Below are 21,515 nucleotides of genomic sequence, written 5' to 3'. Positions count from 1 at the left end.
CTCACTCTATCGCCCATGCTAGAGGGCAGTGGCGTGATCTCGGCTCACTGCAACCTCTGCCTCACAGGTTCAAGTGATTCTCTTGCCTCAGCCTCCCATGTAGCTGGGATTACAGGTGCCCAGCACCATGCCCAGCTAATTTCTTTATTTTTAGTAGAGATGGGGTTTCATCATGTTGGTTAGGTTAGTCTCGAACTCCTTCCTGATCTCAAGTGATTTGCCCACCCAGGCCTCCCAGTGCTGGGATTACAGGAGTGAGCCACTGCACCCAGCCCACAAAGCATTTTTATCTAGGGAATCTCATCTAGGGAAGCAGTGATCAGAATTACTTGGGTATTTATGCACTATATAGAATTCTCTTAAAGCTTTTATCACCCATGTTTTTGTGTGACTATATATGAATTTCTAGATTATATTCCTTAGTAATATACTAACAGTATGGACCTTAAATTCAACCTGAGATAGTTGTAATTCCTCCATAAGCTTATACCAAAATAGAAACTAAGTTATTTCCCTTATACTTTAATGTACATTTATATTGGTTTTGACTATTTCAGGTAGCTGAAGGCAGGTGTTATACCCCCCTTGCCCTCTAACTGATCCTATTGGTAAAGTAGGATCACTTCATCAATGCTATGTGTAGAAAACTGTTTATCATTTTACTTAATTTTGATGTAAGGAGTAATTGTTACTACAAAAAACTTGTTCCATTAGAATTAGAAAAAGCATTAGCAGGGCACTGGGGAATGAAGAGTTTATAGAGCGCATAGATACTTGAGTCAAATCAGTTGCTACGATTTTTCATCTTCATAGGTAGTACATTAGTTACTTATAATTTTCATTTTAAAAGCCTGAAATATTAAATATCATTACTGCTGGATTGTTGAAGAACATGGAAAAATCAATTTGAGATCCACTTAACCTTCACACAAGCTTTAGTTAACAACCTGGCATAATTACCCATTTAAATAAAAGGAAGTCACAAATATACAATCTATTAAAATATAGACAGCATTTCCACTTTTTAAAACCTGTCAGAAAAGATTCCTCTTAATGCTAAAAACATGAATTTTTCCATTTAATTTGGATAATTTTTAGTTAGAAATTAACATTTCAAAGAAATGTACTTTAAAAATAATATTAAAATATGTGAAACTTACAAACCACACATCATGTGATGAATATGCATTGACAAGTATTTACAAATATGAAGCATTAACAAGGATAATATGGAATGCATGTATTAATTTTCATTTGGGTTCAACATAATACTTTAAAATAGTTCAAGATATAGACTAAAAAATTCTGTTAAAAATCAGATTATAGGCCAGGTACGGTGGCTCACGCTTGTAACCTCACCACTTTGGGAGGCCGAGGCGGGCAGATCACCTGAGGTCAGGAGTTTGACACCAGCCTGACCAACATGGCAAAACCCCATTTCTAGTAAAAATACAAAATTAGCCAGGCGTGGTGGCGCACACCTGTCATCTCAGCTACTTGTGAGGCTGAGGCACGAGAATTGCTTGAACCCAGGAGATGGAGGTTGCAGTGAGCTGAGATTGCACCATTGCACTCATGAGCGAAACTCGGTTTCAAAAAAAAAAAAAAAAAATCAGATTATAAAACTGAGGCATGGCTATCATTACTGCCACCCATTAGAGCAGTTTGGGCGAGGACTCAGCCAGGACACAGGTGAGTAGCAACTATCCTGGTGGCAGCCCACCAGGACAGCCTCCCCCCAAACCTTCCAGAGAATCAGTCACCTCACTTTTGCACCTCTTCCATTACTCTGACACCCAATGTGGGGTTACGTCCATGTATTAGTCTGTTCTCATGTTGGTATGAAGAAATACCCGAGACTGGGTAATTTATAAAGGAAAGAGGTTTAATTGACTCACAGTCTCACATGGCTGGGGAGGCCTCAGGAAACTTACAATCATGGCGGAAGGCACCTCTTCACAGGGTGGCAGGGGAGGGAATGAATGCCAGCAGGGGAAATGCCAGACACTTATAAAACCATCAGATCTCATGAGAACTCACTATCATGAAACAGCATGGAGGAAACTGCCCCCATGATCCAATCACTTCCCAATATATCCCTCCCATGACACGTGGAGATTATGGGGACTACAATTCAAGATGACATTTGGGTGGGGACACAGACAAACCATATCAGTCCATAATCCCTTCTGGGGATCAGAATCACCAGATTTGTACTATCTGAAGTATTATCAAGTACCCTGCTTCTCTTTTTTACCTCCCGCCCCATTGGAGTAGCCATTTTCTTAGTGCTCTCTCACTACCCAAAGAGTAGATCTTCTGTTAAAATAAAAAAAAAAAAAAAAAAAGAAATAAAATTGAGGCATAGGACATTTAAATAATATAACAAAGATAGTGTAGTCAGTGGTTAGGATTTTGAACCAAAGTCCTCAGTTTTTAACATAGAGGAGGTAATTATGCTACCAGAAAGATAAAAACATTCTGCAATGACCCCACTTTTCCATAAATGGTCTGAGTCAGCTAGGATAAAAAAAATGCTTTTAAATAAGCCTCCTGTTAAAGTCACAAATGTGGTAGTTATTAGAGAGATAAGAAGTACACTCAGCACTCTTAATTTTCTCTACCCACTTTCTTTATTCACTCTCTTGTGTCTTTTATGTGTCTGTCTTTTTATCCTTCCTTTGAAGACAGTTTAGCTTTGCATCCTTAGTCACCCAGCAGAGTAATTTCTTCACTCATTTATTCAAACATTTTGATTAAATGCCTACTATGTGCCAGGTATCTTCTAGGTGCTGATGATGGAGTAGTGAATATTCAGACAAGGTTACTGCTTTCCAAGGAGATGCCAGTTGAGTGGGGAAAATATATATTAAACAAATACAAAACATTTTTTAAATTGCAATTTGAAAAGTGTGACTGCAGGCCGGGAGCGGTGGCTCACGCCTGTAATTGCAGCACTTTGGGAGGTCGAGGCGGGCGGATCACGAGGTCAGGAGATGGAGACCATCCTGGCTAACATGGTGAAACCCCATCTCTACTAAAAATACAAAAAATTAGCTGGGCGTGGTGGCGGGCACCTGTAGTCCCAGCTACTCGGGAGGCTGAGGCGGGAGAATGGCGTGAACCCGGGAGGCGGAGCTTTCAGTGAGCCAACAATGTGCCACTGCACTCCAGCCTGGGCGACAGAGTGAGACTCCGTCTCAAAAAAAAAAAAAAAGAAAAGAAAATTGTGACTGCAAAGCTTAAGTTGTTATAAGAATGTATATTTGGGAGACTTAATAGACTTGTGGGGGACAGGGGTAGGCCATGAATCTGGAAATGCTTCTTGAAAGATGACACATTAAAACTCAAACCTGGATGGTAAGAGCCAGAAGGAGTATTGTGGTAGCATGAGGGAAGGCATGGAAGGATATTAAATATTCTAGGAACACAAAGAAGACGAAAAAGACCTAGAATACTAGAGACTACGGAGTTAAGTGGGAGTGAAGAAGGAGATGGTTCCTGAGGTACGCAGGAACCAGATTCTATAGATCTATTAGGCATTTAAAACTCTTTCTTGCCCAAAATGTAAGTCATTGACAAGGTTTAAACAAAGAAGTGGTAGGATCAGATTTCCTTTGCTTAAGGTATAAAAAATGGTGCCTAAATTAAAACACATATATACACACTAACAACAACCAAAAACTCTCAGACTAATTTAAATGAAGCGTAGAATACGATCTAAATGATAGTAAGTCTATTTGCTAGTTCCTACTAATGAGAAGAGTATGCAGTATGTAAATATCTAATTAAAGTACATTTGATAAATTATTGAGAATGTTACACAGAATCAAAGGCAGTTAAAAAATAACAGGTGTTAGGCAATACATAACTATCAAGATTGCCATATAGTTGTGTTTACCAGAATACAGGAGTTATGGTTAAACATTTTTGAGATTGATGTGTATGTTTTGGAATGTCAGTATTATTATTTAATATTCATAGTAGGCATACACAGATGTTAATTAGATAATGTCCTACCCCGAGCCCTACCTCACACTCAGTTCTCAGTATCATTTATCATGCTGTGATAATATATAAGAAACTGCTAGAGATTAAATAGAGAAAAAGAAAGTAAAGTGATAAGACATGGTTTCTAACCCTCACTGAATTTATAAACTAGTGTTAGGAGACGATAAATAACAGCAGAGCCTCAGTAGCAGAAACTAATGTTTATTGAACTCTTACAAGGAAGCAGGTATTGAACTAAATGCTTAACAAGCTTTGTCTTATTTAACCCCCACAATGGCCTATATATGCTATTATTAACTACATTTTACACATGATGAAATTAGCCTCAGGGAGACCAACTAACTTTTTCATCACGATCTAGTATGTGGATTCAGACAAAACTATGTTTTAAACCAGCATGTTTAGCCCAGTTTGCTTCCTCTGTTTTTTTTGTTTTGTTCTGTTTTTTGAGACGAAGTCTCGCACTGTCGCCTGGGCTGGAGTGCAGTGGTGCGTTCTCAGCTCACTGCAACCTCCGCCTCCCAGATTCACGCGATTCTCCTGCCTCAGTCTCCCAAAGAGCTGGGATTACAGGCGCCTGCCACCACACCCGGCCAAATTTTTGTATTTTTAGTAGAGACGGGGTTTCACTATATTGGCCAGGCTGGTCTCAAACTCCTGACCTTGTGATCCACCCGCCTCAGCCTCCCAAAGTGCTGGGATTACAGACTTGAGCCACCATGCCCGGCCTCAATGTATCTAGAATTGTTAAGGAACTGGGACTATTCTGGGATAAGGTAGTTTGCACAAGCAGGGAGCTATAGAGGGGATAAGCCTGAAAAGGAATGAAATGCATGTTAATGTTTTCAAGTTTCCTTTGTAGGTGATGAGTTATCAATATTTTTAATCAGAGGAGTAACATGACCTTACCTGTTTTTAGGTATCCAGTTTGGAAACAGGAGAAGGATAATTTGGAGAGATGAGAGATTGGACATAGGGGGAGCATCTGGGAAGCTAACAGAACAGTACTGCAAATGGAAAGCAGGGTATAGATATAAGAAATATGGGTCGGGGGAGGTGGCTCACACACGTAATCCCAGCACTTTGGGAGGCCGAGGCGGGCGGATCACCTGAGGTCAGGATTTCGAGACCAGCCTGGCCAACATGGTGAAACCCTGTCTCTACTAAAAATACAAAAATTAATCAGGCATGGTGGTGCATGCCTGTAATCCCAGCTACTCAGGAGGCTGAGGCAGGGGAATCACTTGAACCTGGGAGGAGGAGGTTACAGTGAGTGGAGATCACACCACTCCACTCCAGCCTGAGCGACAGAGTGAGACTCCATCTCAAAGAAAAAAAAAAAAAGGAATATGGAGGAAGCAGAATCCATGGAACATGGTGACTAACTAGATATTAGTGGCTAGAGAGAGGGGAATATTGACAATGCCCCTTGAGTTTTACAGCCTGGGTGACTCAGTATATTTTGTGTGAGCTTGTGTTTTATCAGAACTTGAGAAACAAGTAAGGGAGCACTATTTTGGGGGCAGAGAGTAATGACTAGTTTTAAACAAATCGAGTTTGTGGTATCTGTGAAATACTGGGATAGTGAAATCTAATAGGCAGTTGAAGTATATAGGCTTCTTGATAAAATGGACATCAGGTTGCATGGCAGCAGTAAGAAATACAAAGCCAAAGCAAATGGAGCAAGGACAGGAAGACTTCCTCTTAGCCAATCGGATCGAGATCAGGACGGTACTTTAACAAGGCTCCCTTAACATTCTTGTTGGTTCAGTGGACATTCCTTTAGTCCGAATATGCTTGGCCTTGATATACTCCCCCCAAATATAGGATATTCTGGAAATATCTAACCACAGAGCAAAATATCAGATCCTGCAGTCTGTGCTAACAGTTTCAATTATTATAAAGGATGATTTTACTACAAATATCAATGAAACAAAAACTGTACTGTGAATTTTGCCAAAGGGAAGGTCCCTGGGGAATCTAGTTTTATTGAACAGTGACAGAGCTAGGGCAAAAAGGAGTTTAAGAAATATTACTACAGATTCAAGAATAACTGGATACAGTTATGAAATTATTTAGAAATGGTGATGCCAAGTGTCTGCGACGATGTTTCTCATTATATTGTGCAGTCTTTGTGAGTGTGTATTTTAATTTTTATGGTACCAGGTACTTCTGATATGTCTGTTGCTTTGGAATGAATATGTACATATTTGGGTTGGATTGGACCCTTTAGTATAATTTTCTGAATTCTTTGGACATTTTATTTCCATTTTTCCCATTTTATAAGTATTTTTCCTACACTTATTTTCAAATGTCCCATTTTAGGTTTGAGAATTATACTGAATTACAGATAGTGTCCAATCATGCTTTTTCAATCTAAGTAGTGGTTTCAATTCAGCTGATACTGCTTTTCCACTTCTTGTTTATCTTTGCTTACTTAACTAAAATCGCCAATGAGGTAAAGTGGCAACAAAAAAGGAAATGTCTTCCAAATCAAGTTTACTAATAAAGATAAGAGCCAATTCTGGCCGAGCGCGGTGGCTCAAGCCTGTAATCCCAGCACTTTGAGAGGCAGAGGAGGGCGCATCACGAGGTCAGGAGATCGAGACCATCCTGGCTAACACGGTGAAACCCTGTCTCTACTAAAAATACAAAAAATTAGCCGGGCGTGTTGGCGGGCACCTGTAGTCCCAGCTACTCGGGAGGCTGAGGCAGGAGAACGGCGTGAACCTGGGAGGCGGAGCTTGCAGTGAGCCGAGATCGCGCCACTGCACTCCAGCCTGGGGGACAGAGCGAGACTCTGTCTCAAAAAAAAAAAAAAAAAAAAAAAAAGAGCCAATTCTGTGCATTCAAAAGATCTATGAACTGAGGCAAGAGATTTAGCCCTTTTTATATACATACAGGATGATCTGTGGAATTTACATCCCTCACTGCAGATACAAAATAAAGCAATTTGAGTAGAAATTCTGCAAGGTTGCTTCCAGCTGTATAATGCTAGATTCTATAAGTATTCAGGTAAAATGAAAGCACTAACATCTTGATAAAAAGTATTTTGATTTTTCTCATGAAAACACTTGAATATATTATTTAAGCTGGTTGTTTAGTGTATGTAAACTCCCTATTCTAGAATGAATATATTTTGCCCACCTTTATGTCTTATGATCTCTAAAACAGGGTTAAGAACCTTGCAAGTACATGGCAACCTCATACTGAATTTAACCTACAGTAAACTATCTCAACGACAGACATGTTACTCTGAAATAAAATAATGACATTGAAATACTATATATTTTCTAACCCAATTGCTTATTAAAGACTCTCATTTCTTTTCCATGTGGGCTGTTTGATACCCCTGACATTAGAATTCCAACTTCTAGTTGTCCAGTTTGAAGATCAGAATCCATTCATGCCATCACCTTATATAAATTTTCTCATATGGTCATGTAAACCTAACCTTAACCCTGATATCCTCCTACTTAATAAAACTGTTTGCATGGTTAAAAACAAGTGCATTTCAGGATATAAAGTACTTTAATATAATACTTCAATCATAGCAGTCAAACATTTCAGAATGTTTCCCTGAATTTATTCAATATAGGTAATAGCCCAACTCTGGGCCAGAATTTCCACTAGGAAAATTTTACTTCTGCAACAAAAATTTTTTTGCAGACAATACTACTTTTTGTTTGTACTGTATTTCCTAAGCTGTTCAGCAATTCCTTTTCTCTTTCAAGGTTTCCCTAAAATATATGCATTTCTATGTATGTGTAGGTATGTATGTGTATATACTTATACATATATTAAGAATTTACTAATTTTACTGGGTCACTGGTGGATTTTGTGTTTTTTTTCCTAGTATCAATTTAATATATGCCTTAAATATGAAATTGCATTATTTAACTCTGAAAGACATTTTTAGCTTTATGTGGAAGAAGCTATTTGAATACAGTGGCATTACTTCCAAAGAACACATTTCTTTTCTTCTTTCCTTTGTTAGAGATAAAAATGTGCCCTGTGAAAATTTTCTGCTTGAGGAAAACAAACAATAACCAAATAACTTCAGTAGTGTTCAGTTTGTGACATGGATATAAACTAGAACTGTGAATCTATCTTTAATGTGTTTGCTGTCTCTAGGTGTCTCTGACATCTCAAAAAATTACATGATCTTAGGGACCACATATATTTCAATGTCAATGTGTTATTCAAAGCCAGCTCTTGGACTGAAAAAAAGAAAAAGGAAGGATCTTGAAGAGATAGTTGCACTCCTATATTCAATGCAGCATTATTCACAATAGCCAAGAAGTTGAAAGAATCTACATGTCCTTCAAGGAATAAAGAAAATGTGGTTTATACATATAATGGAATATTATTCAGTCTTTAAAAACAAAGACATCAAAAGGCTGGGCGCAGTGGCTCACGCCTGTAATCCCATCTCTTTGGGAGGCTGAGGTGGGTAGATCACCTGAGGTTAGGAGTTCAAGACCATCCTGACCAACATGGTAAGACCCCATCTCTACTAAAAATACAAAAGTTAGCTGGGCGTGGTGGCGGGCGCCTGTAATCCCAGCTACTTGGGAGGCTGAGGCAGGAGAATGGCGTGAACCCAGGAGGCGGAGCTTTCAGTGAGCCAAGATTGCGCCACTGCACTCCAGCCTGGGTGACAGAGCAAGACTCCGTCTCAGGCTGGGCGCGGTGGCTCACGCTTGTAATCCCAGCACTTTGGGAGGCCGAGGCGGGCGGATCACGAGGTCAGGAGATCGAGACCACGGTGAAACCCCGTCTCTACTAAAAATACAAAAAATTAGCCGGGCATGGTGGCGGGCGCCTGTAGTCCCAGCTACTCGGAGAGGCTGAGGCAGGAGAATGGCGTGAACCCGGGAGGCGGAGCTTGCAGTGAGCCAAGATTGCGCCACTGCACTCCAGCCTGGGTGACAGAGGAGACTCCGTCTCAAAAAAAAAAAAAAAAACAGAAAGACATCTTGTCATATGTTACAACATGGATGAGCCTTGGGGACATTATGATCCATGAAATAAGTCAGTCACAGGACAAATACTGTATGATTCCACTTACACGAAGTATCTAAAGTAGTCAAACTCATAGAAACAGAGAGTAGGTGGCTACCAGGGGCTGAGGGGTGAGGGAAGTGGGGAGTTGCTACTGAGTAGGTGTAGAGTTTCAGTTATGCAAGATGAAAATTTTCTAGAGATCTGTGGTACAACATTGTGCTTATTATTAACAATGTACTGTACATTCAAAAATTTATTAAGAGGGTAGATTTCACGTTATGTGTTTTTACCACAATAAAGGAAAAAATAGGCAAACTTCTATTTAGGTCTCTAACTCTACACACACACACACACACACAGACACCAAATCTAAATTTTTATTTCTATGTTTAAGTAGTCATATGGCTCTGTGCAAGTTCAGGAGAGAGGGGTCAGTGACTTTCTCCTTCTCACCTGGGCAATTCATTATACACAGGCTTTGATTAGAACCCAGAGAAAGCATGTGGTGTGTGTGTCTGTGTGTGTGTGTGTGTATGTGTTTGTGTGTCTAAGAATGCAGGAAGGGCAGAAAAAATGCCAGTAGATGTGCCCAGATAGACCCTGAGATCCACATTTTAGAGCTACTTTGTGACAATGTCGAGCAAAGGCTTCTAAGTGTTACACAGAGTTACTATGAAAACAGCAATGGAATTAGAGGTATTAACTACAAGAGAAAAGTTCTATGATTGAGCCAACCATAAGTGGAGAACCTGGCTGGTTCCCTCACATGTGCTCTCCCTTTTGTAATGTCCTGGTGCCTTGGAGGACATGTTACTCCCTCAGAATATTGAAAGTAGTCATTGGCTGGTCTAAAGACTTTCAGACGTAGAGAAAAGCTCCAACAACTGATAGAACAGGTTATATATACCAGTGTCCAGTTTAGTGAAAAAGTTTCAAAAAAATAAAAACCAAGACACTCTAATTGTTCATATATGCTTCTATTGGATATCAATATTTGAATCACTCTGAAATAAGATTTAATGTTTGTTTCTTTTTTAAATGTGGGCTCTTTCCTTTTAGCCTCTCAGTGTTTTCTCATTTTAGAGAGGTGGGTGGGGGAAAGTGATTTTCACTCACTTACATGTAAAACAAAAATATGTCTCTTTTATCCACAAATGCCCAGACACTGTTAAGACATAAGAGCAAAATGTGCCAAAATGTTAGACTGTTAGTTATTTTGCATAAAACACACATCCAAACACATATTAACTGAACAGCAGATGGCAGAGAAAAGAAAATCAGTTACATTGCAGTGTGGGTGAAACATGCCCAATAAGTTCTGTAAAGATGGAAACCTGGGCATAAGAGAAACCATATTGAGTAAGCAAATGGAATGCCTAATCTGATTCTTTCATCTTCACTGTTTGATTTATCCTGCCATAAATACAGTATCATTTTAATCATGATGCCTTAAGGCTATTTTTGATGGAAAGGGAGGGGTAAACAGAATATGTTTACATAGTAACACATTTGGGGAAATCATCTTGGAATAAATACTTTTAATGATGCATAGTGCTTCCTAATATTCATTAGTGGGTGAAAATTAATTTAGATAAAATTACTAATGTACTAGGAAAAAATGATGAATGTGGCTGTATATTAGTCTAGAAATATAAGTAGTATATATATTAGAGCTCATTTTATGAATGAAATTAATAAATTATTTATATATTTTAACATCATCCAGTTTATAAATTATTTTTTCTAATTAAAAGCAGAAAAATAGGGATAAGTATCTAAAATAAAATATGGCAAATAATCTTTAAAATATTTGCACACTTACTACTGATTTAGGAATTTCAGCTTAAAAAAATCACATTTATCTAAATCAGATTGAAACTGATACGTTTACTGAGATGTAAACAAGAGCAATGATAGATGCTAGGTCCAGAGAAAGCAATGAGATGACTTAGAACTTAAGGAGCTAGTAACATAGTTGTTTTTTGTTTGTTTGTTTTTTGATACAGAATCTCACTCTGTATCAGGCTGGAGTGCAGTAGTGCAATCTCAGCTCACTGCAACCTCTGCCTCCCGGGATCAAGCAATTCTCCCACCTCAGCCTCCCAAGTAGCTGGGACTACAGGCGTGCACCACCATGCATGGCTAATTTTTGTTTTTTTAGGAGAGATGGGGTTTCACAATGTTTGCCAGGCTGATCTCGAACTCCTGACCTCAAGTGATCCACCTGCCTCAGCCTCTCAAAGTGCTGGGATTACAGGCATGAGACACCCCACCTGGCCGTTAAGCAGCTAGTAACATTTCTATAGCAAAAGAGTGATCTGATTAAACTAGACTCTAAAATAATATTTACCTATATGTTCTGATACTATTACAAAATCAGAAAACACAATCCCTAAACAATAGAGAAAAAACTGGTTGCTTCTGGAGGAACATCTTTGTTTTTAAGTGAATTAAGAAGGGATTCATTAAATGAATTGTGGGGAAGGGTATGCTATTTAAAAAGCCAAAGTATCAGGGAAATGTCAACTTGGAAAAAGGGTTAAACATATAACAGGCTGGGTGTGGTGGCTCACGCCTATAATCCTAGCACTTTGGGAGGCAGAAGCGGGCAGATCATCTGAGGTCAGGAGTTTGAGACCAGCCTGGCCAACATGGTGAAACCCCATTTCTACTAAAAATACAAAAATTAGGCCGGGTGCAGTGGCTCACGCCTGTACTCCCAGCACTTTGGGAGGCCAAGGCAGGTGGATCACCTGAGGTCAGGAGTTCGAGACCAGCCTGACCAACATGGCGAAACCCTGTCTCTACTAAAAATACAAAAATTAGCCAGTAGCCAGGTGTGGTGGCAGGCACCTGTAATTCCAGCTACTCAGGAGGCTGAGGCATGAGAATTGTTTGAACTGGGGAGGCGGAGGTTGCAGTGAGCCAAGACTGTGCCACTGCAATCCAGCCTGGGCGACAAAGCGAGACTGTCTCAAACAAAAACAAAAACAACAACAAATAACAATGAAATTTCCTAGGCCGGGCACGGTGGCTCATGCCTGTAATCCTAGCACTTTGGGGAGGATGAGGCAGGCGGATTGCCTGAGATCAGTAGTTTGAGACCAGCCTGGCCAACATGATGAAACCCTGTCTCTACTAAAAATACAAAAATTAGCCAGGCGGGGTGGCAGGCACCTGTAATCCCAGCTACTTTGGAGGCTGAGGCAGGAGAATTGCTTGAACCTAGGAGGCAGAGGTTGCAGTGAGCAGAGATGGCGCCACTGCACTCCAGCCTGGGCGACAGTGAGACTCCATCTTCAAAAAAAAAAAGACAAGAAAGAAAGAAATTTCCTAAGCCCACAGATACTTGTCCATAAAAATAAAACCTGTTGAGTACTATTATTTTAGAATGCAGGGACACAAATTAATTGTAACTATTCAGTTTATAAGTGGTGGGCATCTTTTTCAAATAGATTTTCAAACTGCTTGTAGAATAACCTCCTTTTCCTGTATACTTTTAATCTGCTCCTGTTTCCCTCTTCTAGAGATGACCAATTAAAAATACTCCAGAGACTTCTTATGTGAAAACACAAAAGAACTCATACATTGCTCCCTAGGACAGGTGTGCATCAATTACCATGGCAGGCCATGAGTGAATCTTTGCAAACTGCAACGCTGAACTTAATATATGCACATTTGCAAAGCAAAAGGATATTAATCAATCATGCAGAGTCACTGAGTGCAGCTCAGCAGAACTGCAAACCACAAACTTGCTTTCCTTTGATGCTACTTGGCTGAAACCTCAACTCAAGCAGCAGTGTTGTCCTTCTGAAACTAGGTTTGGTGCAGATCTAGACGGGCTGAAAATGGTATTGTCACAGCCCATTATAATTTTCATAGTAGCTATCTTGAAGCTCTAAGAATCAAGTCTGTTTTGCATGCATGAAAGCAAGCTCCAAGTCCCGGGCAGGTGGATAGGTGGTTATTTCTGGCAGCAATTTTGCTAAGTCTCTAAACCAGCCCTGCTTTAATTAGGAGCTTTTCTTCTGAGTTATTTTGATGTTAATAATATATGGCGGTCGCATTCCTTGTACATGTTCCCAAATAGTGATACAAACATTATTAAATCTAATCAGTGTTTATGGAGTATTCCATATGCTACCCACTGTGAATCTTTTGAAATGTCATTTTAGTGGATAATGCATAAAGAAGGGTTGGTATATACAATGACATGCTTTTGTTCCTTCAGTCAATGATTTTTATGAAAAATTTTCTACAGATGGTAGTTGCTTTCAACTTGTATTTGACCGTATTTTAAAAAGAATATTTTGTTAGACTTCTATACAACAAATATTTAAATTCACAAAGACTTCCTACTCCAAAGAATACAATAATTAACTTTCCTTTTACTAAATTAAAGAACAGAAACAATACTGCAAATGTCTTAGATTAAAGTAGATCAAGTTTAAATGAAGCCTCTTAGAATTATGCATTAAGAAATATTTAACCTTTTCTGAGGATCCGGCAAAATGGCAGAAGTAGAGCAGAAGAAGAAGCGGACCTTCCGCAAGTTTACCTACCGCGGCGTGGACCTGGACCAGCTGCTGGACATGTCCTACTAGCAGCTCATGCAGCTGTACAGTGCGCACCAGCGGCGGTGGCTGAACCGGGGCCTGCGGCGGAAGCAGCACTCCCTGCTGAAGCGCCTGCGCAAGGCCAAGAAGGACGCGCCGCCCATGGAGAAGCCGGAAGTGGTGAAGATGCACCTGCGGGACATGATCATCCTGCCCGCGATGGTGGGCGTCTACAACGGCAAGACCTTCAACCAGGTGGAGATCAAGCCTGAGATGATCGGCCACTACCTAGGCGAGTTCTCCATCACCTACAAGCCGGTAAAGCACGGCCGGCCTGGCATCGGGGCCACCCACTCCTCCCGCTTCATCCCTCTCAAGTAGTGGCTCAGCTAATAAAGGCGCACATGGTTCCAAAAAAAAAACAAAAAAAACAAAAAGAAATACTTAACAAGAGTTGAAAACTAGGCACCACACCTAAAATACCTAAAATAACATTAGGCTGGGCGCAGTGGCTCACGCCTGTAATCCCAGCACTTTGGGAGGCCGAGGCGGGCAGATCACGAGGTCAGGAGATGGAGACCATCCTGGCTAACACAGTGAAACCCCGTCTCTACTAAAAATACAAAAAATTAGCTGGGCATGGTGGCAGGCGCCTGTAGTCCCAGCTACTTGGGAGGCTGAGGCAGGAGAATGGTGTGAACCCGGGAAGCGGAGCTTGCAGTGAGCCGAGATCGCACCACTGCACTCTAGCCTGGGCGACAGAGTGAGACTCCATCTTAAAATAAAATAAAATAAAATAAAATAAAATAACATCAAGATGAAAAACTAAGAAAGGCAAAACTTGGTCTTGTCTAAGATAGCTGAGTAACTGCCCAGACTGGACAACTATTGAGCATTATAATGTCCTTCCTACTCTCTGTATTAATGATCAACTACTAATATTCAAGGTAGCCATTAAAAGTAATTCTCACCAGATGGTCCTATATTCCTGAAGGTATGGATATGTATTTTCTCTCCTTGAGCAATACTATTAGGCAAATTATGGCTCTAAGAAGCAGAGTTGCAGATGCAGACTGCACTCATCAGACATAAGGCCAACCACAGAGCCTCCTGCACATGCAGGCAGTGGACAATGGAGGCTGTTCATTTACCTCTTCATCCACAGTCATGTGCACAAATGACAATGGTCATCACCAGGGCCAATGTTTCTACACTCTAAGATGAATGATACATGTTTAAGAAAAATAATTTACTGGCCAGGTGAGGTGGCTCATGCCTGTAATTCCAGCACTTTGGGAGGCCGAGGTGGGCGGATCACCTGAGGTCAGGAGTTCAAGACCAGCCTGGCCAACATGGCAAAACCCCATCTCTACTAAAAATACAAAAATTAGCTGGGTGTGGTGGTGGGTGTCTGTAAGCCAAGCTACTTGAGAGGCTGAGGCAGGAGAATCACTTGAACCGGGAGGCATATGTTGCAGTGAGCCAAGATCGTGCCACTGCACTCCAGCCTGGGCGATAGAGCGAGACAGACTCCATCTCAAAAAAAAAAAAAAAAAGATAAGAAAAATAATTTACTTTGATAACTTTTCAGCAGTCTCACAGAGATAGTTTAGGTTATCATTACCTGACTAGAGAATATACAAAGAGCTGACCTGTGGTGTTTTCCTGTAGGCACTGATATATTTGAGTCTAAGTTGCACAGGCCTTTTATACTCTACTATAGGCAGGTTCCTCCAGATCTCTTGAACCTTTGTGTTGAGTACAGACTATCACAATCTGTTTATTAGCGTAGATAGAAAAAAACAAGAACAAAAATTGAGATGCCGTCATTAAAAACAAAAATGCATGAGATGAAAAGCAAAAATTCTTTTTGCAAAAGATAGATTTAAAAAATGTACTATTTGACTAGTTCATTGTATCTACTGTGAATGAGGGACTGTTTTGTCATTTTCCTGATCTTACGATGCTTTCCAAACAGCTGGCAGGCAGGCAATGTTTTTTATAGTTAATGAAAGGAATTTTATATGAAATGACAGTGCAGTTGCCATCTGAAAATATTAAGTGGTACATCAGATTCTTAGCTACAAGAGGTATTTATTTGCTCCTTTTATTATAGCTTTCTATAGGAGTAAGTAAGGCACTCCTCTCATGAGCCCCACATCACCCGCTGTGGAAGCCTTGCCAGAACCAGAGCAAGGGACTTCTCGAATGGGAATATCATAGAAAATATCACTTGTTATCTATTTAAATATGTTTTATTGAAAGGAGAGTCATCTGTAGGCACCAAAGGGTAGCTGCTTCACTTAAAGTCGGTTATTATCAGAGTCAAATTAGATCTAAATACTGAGCACACAAATGAGAGCCAAATTTTAAAATTAGGTTCAACAAGTTATTTGATTTAGCCTATAAAGAGCCTCTTTTTCTGAGGTTTTTTTTTTTTTTTTTTTTTTTTTTTTTTTTTTTTTTTTTTTTTAAGACAGAGTTTCGCTCCTGTTGCCCAGGCTGGGGTGCAATGGCGTGATCTCTGCTCACCGCAACATCTGCCTCCCGGGTTCCAGAGATTCTCCTGCCTCAGCCTCCTGAGTAGCTGGGATTACAGGCATGCACCACCACTCCTGGCTAATTTTGTATTTTTAGTAGAGACGGGGTTTCTCCATGTTGGTCAGGCTGGTCTCGAACTCCTGACCCTCAGGTGATCCGCCTGCCTCGGCCTCCCAAAGTGCTGGGATTATAAGCATGAGCCACCGCACCCGGCCCCTGAGCTTACTTTTTAAGAACTGGCATAGGCCGGGCACAGTGGCTCATGCCTGTAATCCCAGCACTTTGGGAGGCTGAGGCAGGCTGATCACCTGAGGTCAGGAGTTCGAGACCAGCCTGGCCAACATGGTGAAACCCCGTCTCTACTAAAATATACAAAAATTAGCCGGGCGTGGTGGCAGGTGACTTAATCCCAGCTATTTGGGAGGCAGAGGCAGGAGAATCATTTGAACCTGGGAGGTGGAGGTTGAAGTGAGCCGAGATTGAGCCATTGCACTCAAACCTGGGGTATAAGAGTAAGACTTCTCTCAAAAAAAAAAAAAAAAAAAAAGAACTGGGATAAACTTAAGAATAAATGTTAAAATATTTCTATTTGTAGGAATATATCATAGTTTACAGCAAATACTAGAGTTGCAAAAGATCTTTTGCTATCAACAACCTACTTTTTAGTCAGGAAGGAAATCTCAAAGCACCATCTCTAATCCAACTTAAATTTTGAGTGGTAGGTTTCATGTGAAAGGGTTTTTGTTTGTTTGTTTTTTCATTCTTTAAAAATTAATCAAAATCAGTAGATTCAGATAGACTCCCAGACCTCTCCAAAACTGTACATATTAAACCAGTGACTAAGAGTCAGCTATGGTTTCTGGTGTTTTCTTTCTGTATGCCTTCAGGCACACACATGTAATTTTTGTGCTTCAGGGAGTTAGTGCTTCATAAAAACAGAGATGAATGGTTATAAAACACACCAGTGCCCTTTGGAAGTAATTAAAAATATGGCCCTTCCCCATCCTCATTTCCTTTCCTTTTGGCGTTACCTCTTCTATATCCTATGTTCAGCTTTTCTTCTACCTCGCAAAATATATTTGATTTCTTTTTCTACTCTCCCATAAAGAATCATATGCTTAAACTTACAGAAATGTGCCCTAAATACATTTTTAAAATTGCATTAAAAATAAGAAGAATAAACTCAAGAGAACACTGGCTCCAATTCACAAACTATGTAGAATATTTTCTGTCCTAAAAGTATGCCTTTATTGTCTTCAAAGGGGTCTGCAAAGTGTGAATTATAAACAATATATCTTCATTAAATACTGTGGGACATGTATTTGATGAATACATTAAAATTTAGTTACAATTAAATTTTCAACTCCATTGCTGTGGGCTTTTAGATTTGACATTAACATTTATTAATCCAAATTAATAAAATTACATCTTTCCAAATTATGCCACATGCAAATATACTTTTAAAGGTATAAATTAGCATGTCATTTGTATATATATGCCTGAAATCAAAACAGTTTCTAAGATGATTCTCAACCAAAATTGGAAGGCAACTTTAAAGATCTGGCAAGTAGTCATTTAAGACACATACATGGCCGGGCACGGTGGCTCACGCCTGTGGCGCACTTTGAGAGGCCGAGGCGGGCGGATCATGAGGTCAGGAGATAGAGACCATCCTGGCTAACATGGTGAAACCCCGTCTCAACTAAAAATACAAAAAATTAGCCGGGCTTGGTGGCGGGCGCCTGTAGTCCCAGCTACTCGAGAGGCTGAGGAAGGAGAATGCCATGAACCCGGGAGGCGGAGCTTGCAGTGAGCGGAGATCGCACCACTGCACTCCAGCCTGGGGGACAGAGCGAGACTCCATCTCAAAAAAAAAAAAAAAAAAAAAAAAAACACAAAAACACAAAAACACAAAAACAAAAACACATACATATGTGAATATATGTGAACATACATGCATATGTATATACGTAAATCTGAATGCAATGATATATAAATTCATTTAATTTATATTACTTATTTTGCAATAATTTATTAAAGCAAAGAAATATTAGGGGAAATAACATTATGATAGTAATAAACACCTTTTGTTGTGCGTTAAGGGCTATGATAATGCCTATATCATATGCTACCTGAATTATTTTGGATTTTTACTGCATAGTAATGCTATATTTCACATTATTTATTTGATCTCTGACACTGAAAATGAGCCATGTTATAAAGTTGTACTGCACACTCTATTCTTAAATTTGTTTCCATACTACTCCAAAAGTAACCCTAGGTCCCTAGTGCATAACATGATTCAGAGGTTAATTCTCCATCTAGCACTCTCTCTTCCATCTCCAGCTATTAAAGAATTGTATAATGGTATTCTAAATGTTTCAGCTTAGAAAATGTGCTCCTATCAGTAATCTTATAAATTATGTTGTAAAGGATAACTGACAACCATAGTGGACTCATAAATACTAAATGAATTAGTAATAAAATCTCTACTAATTCCATCAGGAATTAAAGGCATAGCTTTTAATGAAAATATTTTTTATACTTTTCTTTTTACTCCTTCTATGCTGAATATGTTATATATTTCAAGTAAAATAAAAGATCTTTCATTTGACTCAGTTTGTAATGTAAATTATCCAAAAATTTTAATGTAAGAAGTTATCCAGAAAGCTTAACCTACATTCAAGGCAGCCTCAACTTGAGAGATAATTTTTTTTTTTTTTTTTTTTTTTTTTTTTTTTTTTTTAGACGGAGTCTCGCTCTGTTACCCAGGCTGGAGGGTGGTGGCACCATCTTGGCTCACTGCAACCTCAGTCTCCTGGGTTCAAGCGATTCTACTGCCTCAGCCTCCCGAGCAGCCGGGACTGCAGGCGCCCGCCACCACGCGTGGTTAATTTTTGTATTTTTAGTATAGACGGGGTTTCACCACATTGGCCAGGCTGGGCTGGAACTCCTGACCTCAGGTGATCCGCCCGCCTCGGCCTCCCAAAGTGCTGAGATTACAGGCAAGAGCTACCGCGCCCAGCCAAATTGAGAGATAATTTTAAGGGTGATCAGTTTATTCTAGTTTGCCTGGGATAGACCCTCTAGTTTTAGTACTAAAAGTCCTGTGTTCATGGAAATCCTTCAGTGCCTACAGTTAGTTAATTTAGAGGTAACACTCACATATGGTCCTTTATGCTGCTTAACCATTTATGTTGTGAATGTTTCACAAAAACAAATAAGTATGCTTTTTTGGTTACAAAGTAGTATGTCTAGCAGCAGAAAAACACAGCCTTTCAAGAGTATATTTAATATTATTATTATTAGTTAATATTATCAATTATTATTATCAATTTTATATATATATATATATATATATATATATTTTTTTTTTTTTTTTTGGACACAGTCTCACTCTGTCGCCCAGGCTGGAGTGCAATGGCACAATCTCAGCTCACTGCAACCTCCACCTCCCAGGTTCATGCGATTCTTCTGCCTCAGTCTCCCGAGTAACTGTGATTACAGGCAGACACCACAACACCCGGCTATTTTTTGTATTTTTAGTAGAGATGGGGTTTCACCATGTTGGCCAAGCTGGTCTCAAACCCCTGACCTCAGGTGATCCACCTGCCTCGGCCTCCCAAAGTGCTGGGATTGCAGGCATGAGCCACTGCAACTGGCCAATATTTATTATCAATTATATTTATCATGTCCCATCTATTCCTTCCTACACAGATACTGACTGAATGCCTACTCAGTACTAGGTGTTATACTAGGCACTAATTCTATTTTGAAATAATATTATGGGAATTTTGGCCAGGCGTGGTGGCTCACGCCTGTAATCCCAGCACTTTGGGAGGCCAAGGTGGGCGGATCACGAGGTCCGGAGATCAAGACCATACTGGCTAACAAGGTGAAACTCCGTCTCTACTAAAAATACAAAAAATTAGCCAGGCGCAGTGGCGGGCGCCTGTAGTCCCAGCTACTTGGGAGGCTGAGGCAGGAGAATGGCCTGAACCCAGGAGGCGGAGCTTGCAGTGAGCCGAGATAGTGCCACTGCAGTCTGGCCTGGGCGAAAGAGTGAGACTCTGTCTCGAAAGAAAAAAAAAAAAAAATTATGGGAATTTTATATGAGAAGTACTTTAACGTTCTGATTCTTTATGAGTTAAAGCCCTACAATTAGAGTAGGAAAAAAGATCTTTTTCCAAATTTGATTTATTACCTTATAACTTCTATATTGCCATGGAAGAGACAAAGAACAAAGATTTGAAACTTTTTATTGTAGAAGTGAGAAAGGGAGCATCAGTGATAAATGGAAAGAGAACAAATTATCAATTTCTATACAATCTTTTTCTTACTGTATAACTGTTTACTCATCAATTTTAGAAAATTCTCAAAATTATGAATGGAAAATATTGAGTCAACTTTCTAGATCTGAAGAATTTATTTTAAAATGTCATAAGGAGTCGATCAAAATACAGTCCTCCCAATCTAACCTTTGGCTCAGAAGGGAAAAAAAATACAGCTACTGGTATTTCTTGAAGATTTTCTGTGTTTGAATCCTTATAAGAAAACATCATTTATTTCTGATTCTATTAATAATATCACTGAGAAGCTTTACCTAAGTTTAATGTCGCTACTGTTTTACCACTATTCTTTCTCCAATTTTGGGTGATGTTTAAAACAGCAAGGATGACATGACATCTTGAAAACTGTAATCGGCCGGGCGTGGTGGCTCATGCCTGTAATCCCATCACTTTGGGAGGCTAAGGCGGGTGGATCACTTGAGGTCAGCAGTTCGAGACCAACCTGGCCAACATGGTGAAACCTTGTCTGTACTAAAAATACAAAAATAGTCAAGCATGGTGGTGGGTGCCTGTAATCCCAGCTACTTGGGAGGCTGAGAATAGCTTGAACCCAGGAGGCAGAGATTACAGTGAGCTGAGATTATACCACTGCACTCCAGCCTGGGCAACAAGAGAGAAACTCCATCTCAAAAAAAAAAAAAAAAAACCCAAAAGAAAAAAAAAAGAAAACTGTAATCAAGAATAGACCAGTGGCAGGGCGTTGTGGCTCACGCTTGTAATCCCAGCAGTTTGAGAGGCCGAGGCTGGTGGATCACGAGGTCAGGAGTTCGAGACCAGCCTGGCCAAGATAGTGAAACTCCGTCTCTACTAAAAATACAAAAATTAGTCAGGTGTGGTGGCGGGGGCCTGTAATCCCAGCTACTCGGGAGACTGAAGCAGAAGAATCGCTTGAACCTGGGAGGCGGAGGTTGCGGTGAGACGAGATCATGCCATTGCACTCTAGCCTGTGCGACAGACTCCATCTCAAAAAAAAAAAAAAAAAAAAAAAAAAAGGATAGACCAGCGGTTGAGACTGGAGAGGGGAAGAGGAAGGGAAGGATGGAGAGAGGCT

At 40.0% G+C, this 21,515-nt stretch overlaps 2 protein-coding genes across 4 annotated transcripts in view; one reads left to right on the top strand and one right to left on the bottom strand.

Annotated features, from left to right (window-relative positions):
* The window catches only part of DIAPH2 (diaphanous related formin 2), a 953,710-nt gene that overhangs the window by 282,502 nt on the left and 649,693 nt on the right, over positions 1–21,515 (bottom strand). The window lies entirely within an intron of this gene.
* On the top strand, positions 13,507–14,015 carry LOC129476472 (small ribosomal subunit protein uS19-like). Its single transcript, XM_055269483.2, has one exon. It carries the CDS (start codon positions 13,629–13,631, stop codon positions 13,953–13,955), a length of 327 nt encoding a protein of 108 aa, XP_055125458.1. The 5' UTR covers positions 13,507–13,628; the 3' UTR covers positions 13,956–14,015.

Source organism: Symphalangus syndactylus, chromosome X (assembly GCF_028878055.3).
Source record: "Symphalangus syndactylus isolate Jambi chromosome X, NHGRI_mSymSyn1-v2.1_pri, whole genome shotgun sequence".
Taxonomy (NCBI): domain Eukaryota; kingdom Metazoa; phylum Chordata; class Mammalia; order Primates; family Hylobatidae; genus Symphalangus; species Symphalangus syndactylus.
Note: the sequence above shows the minus strand (reverse complement) of the source record. Positions and strands in the feature narration are given on the sequence as shown.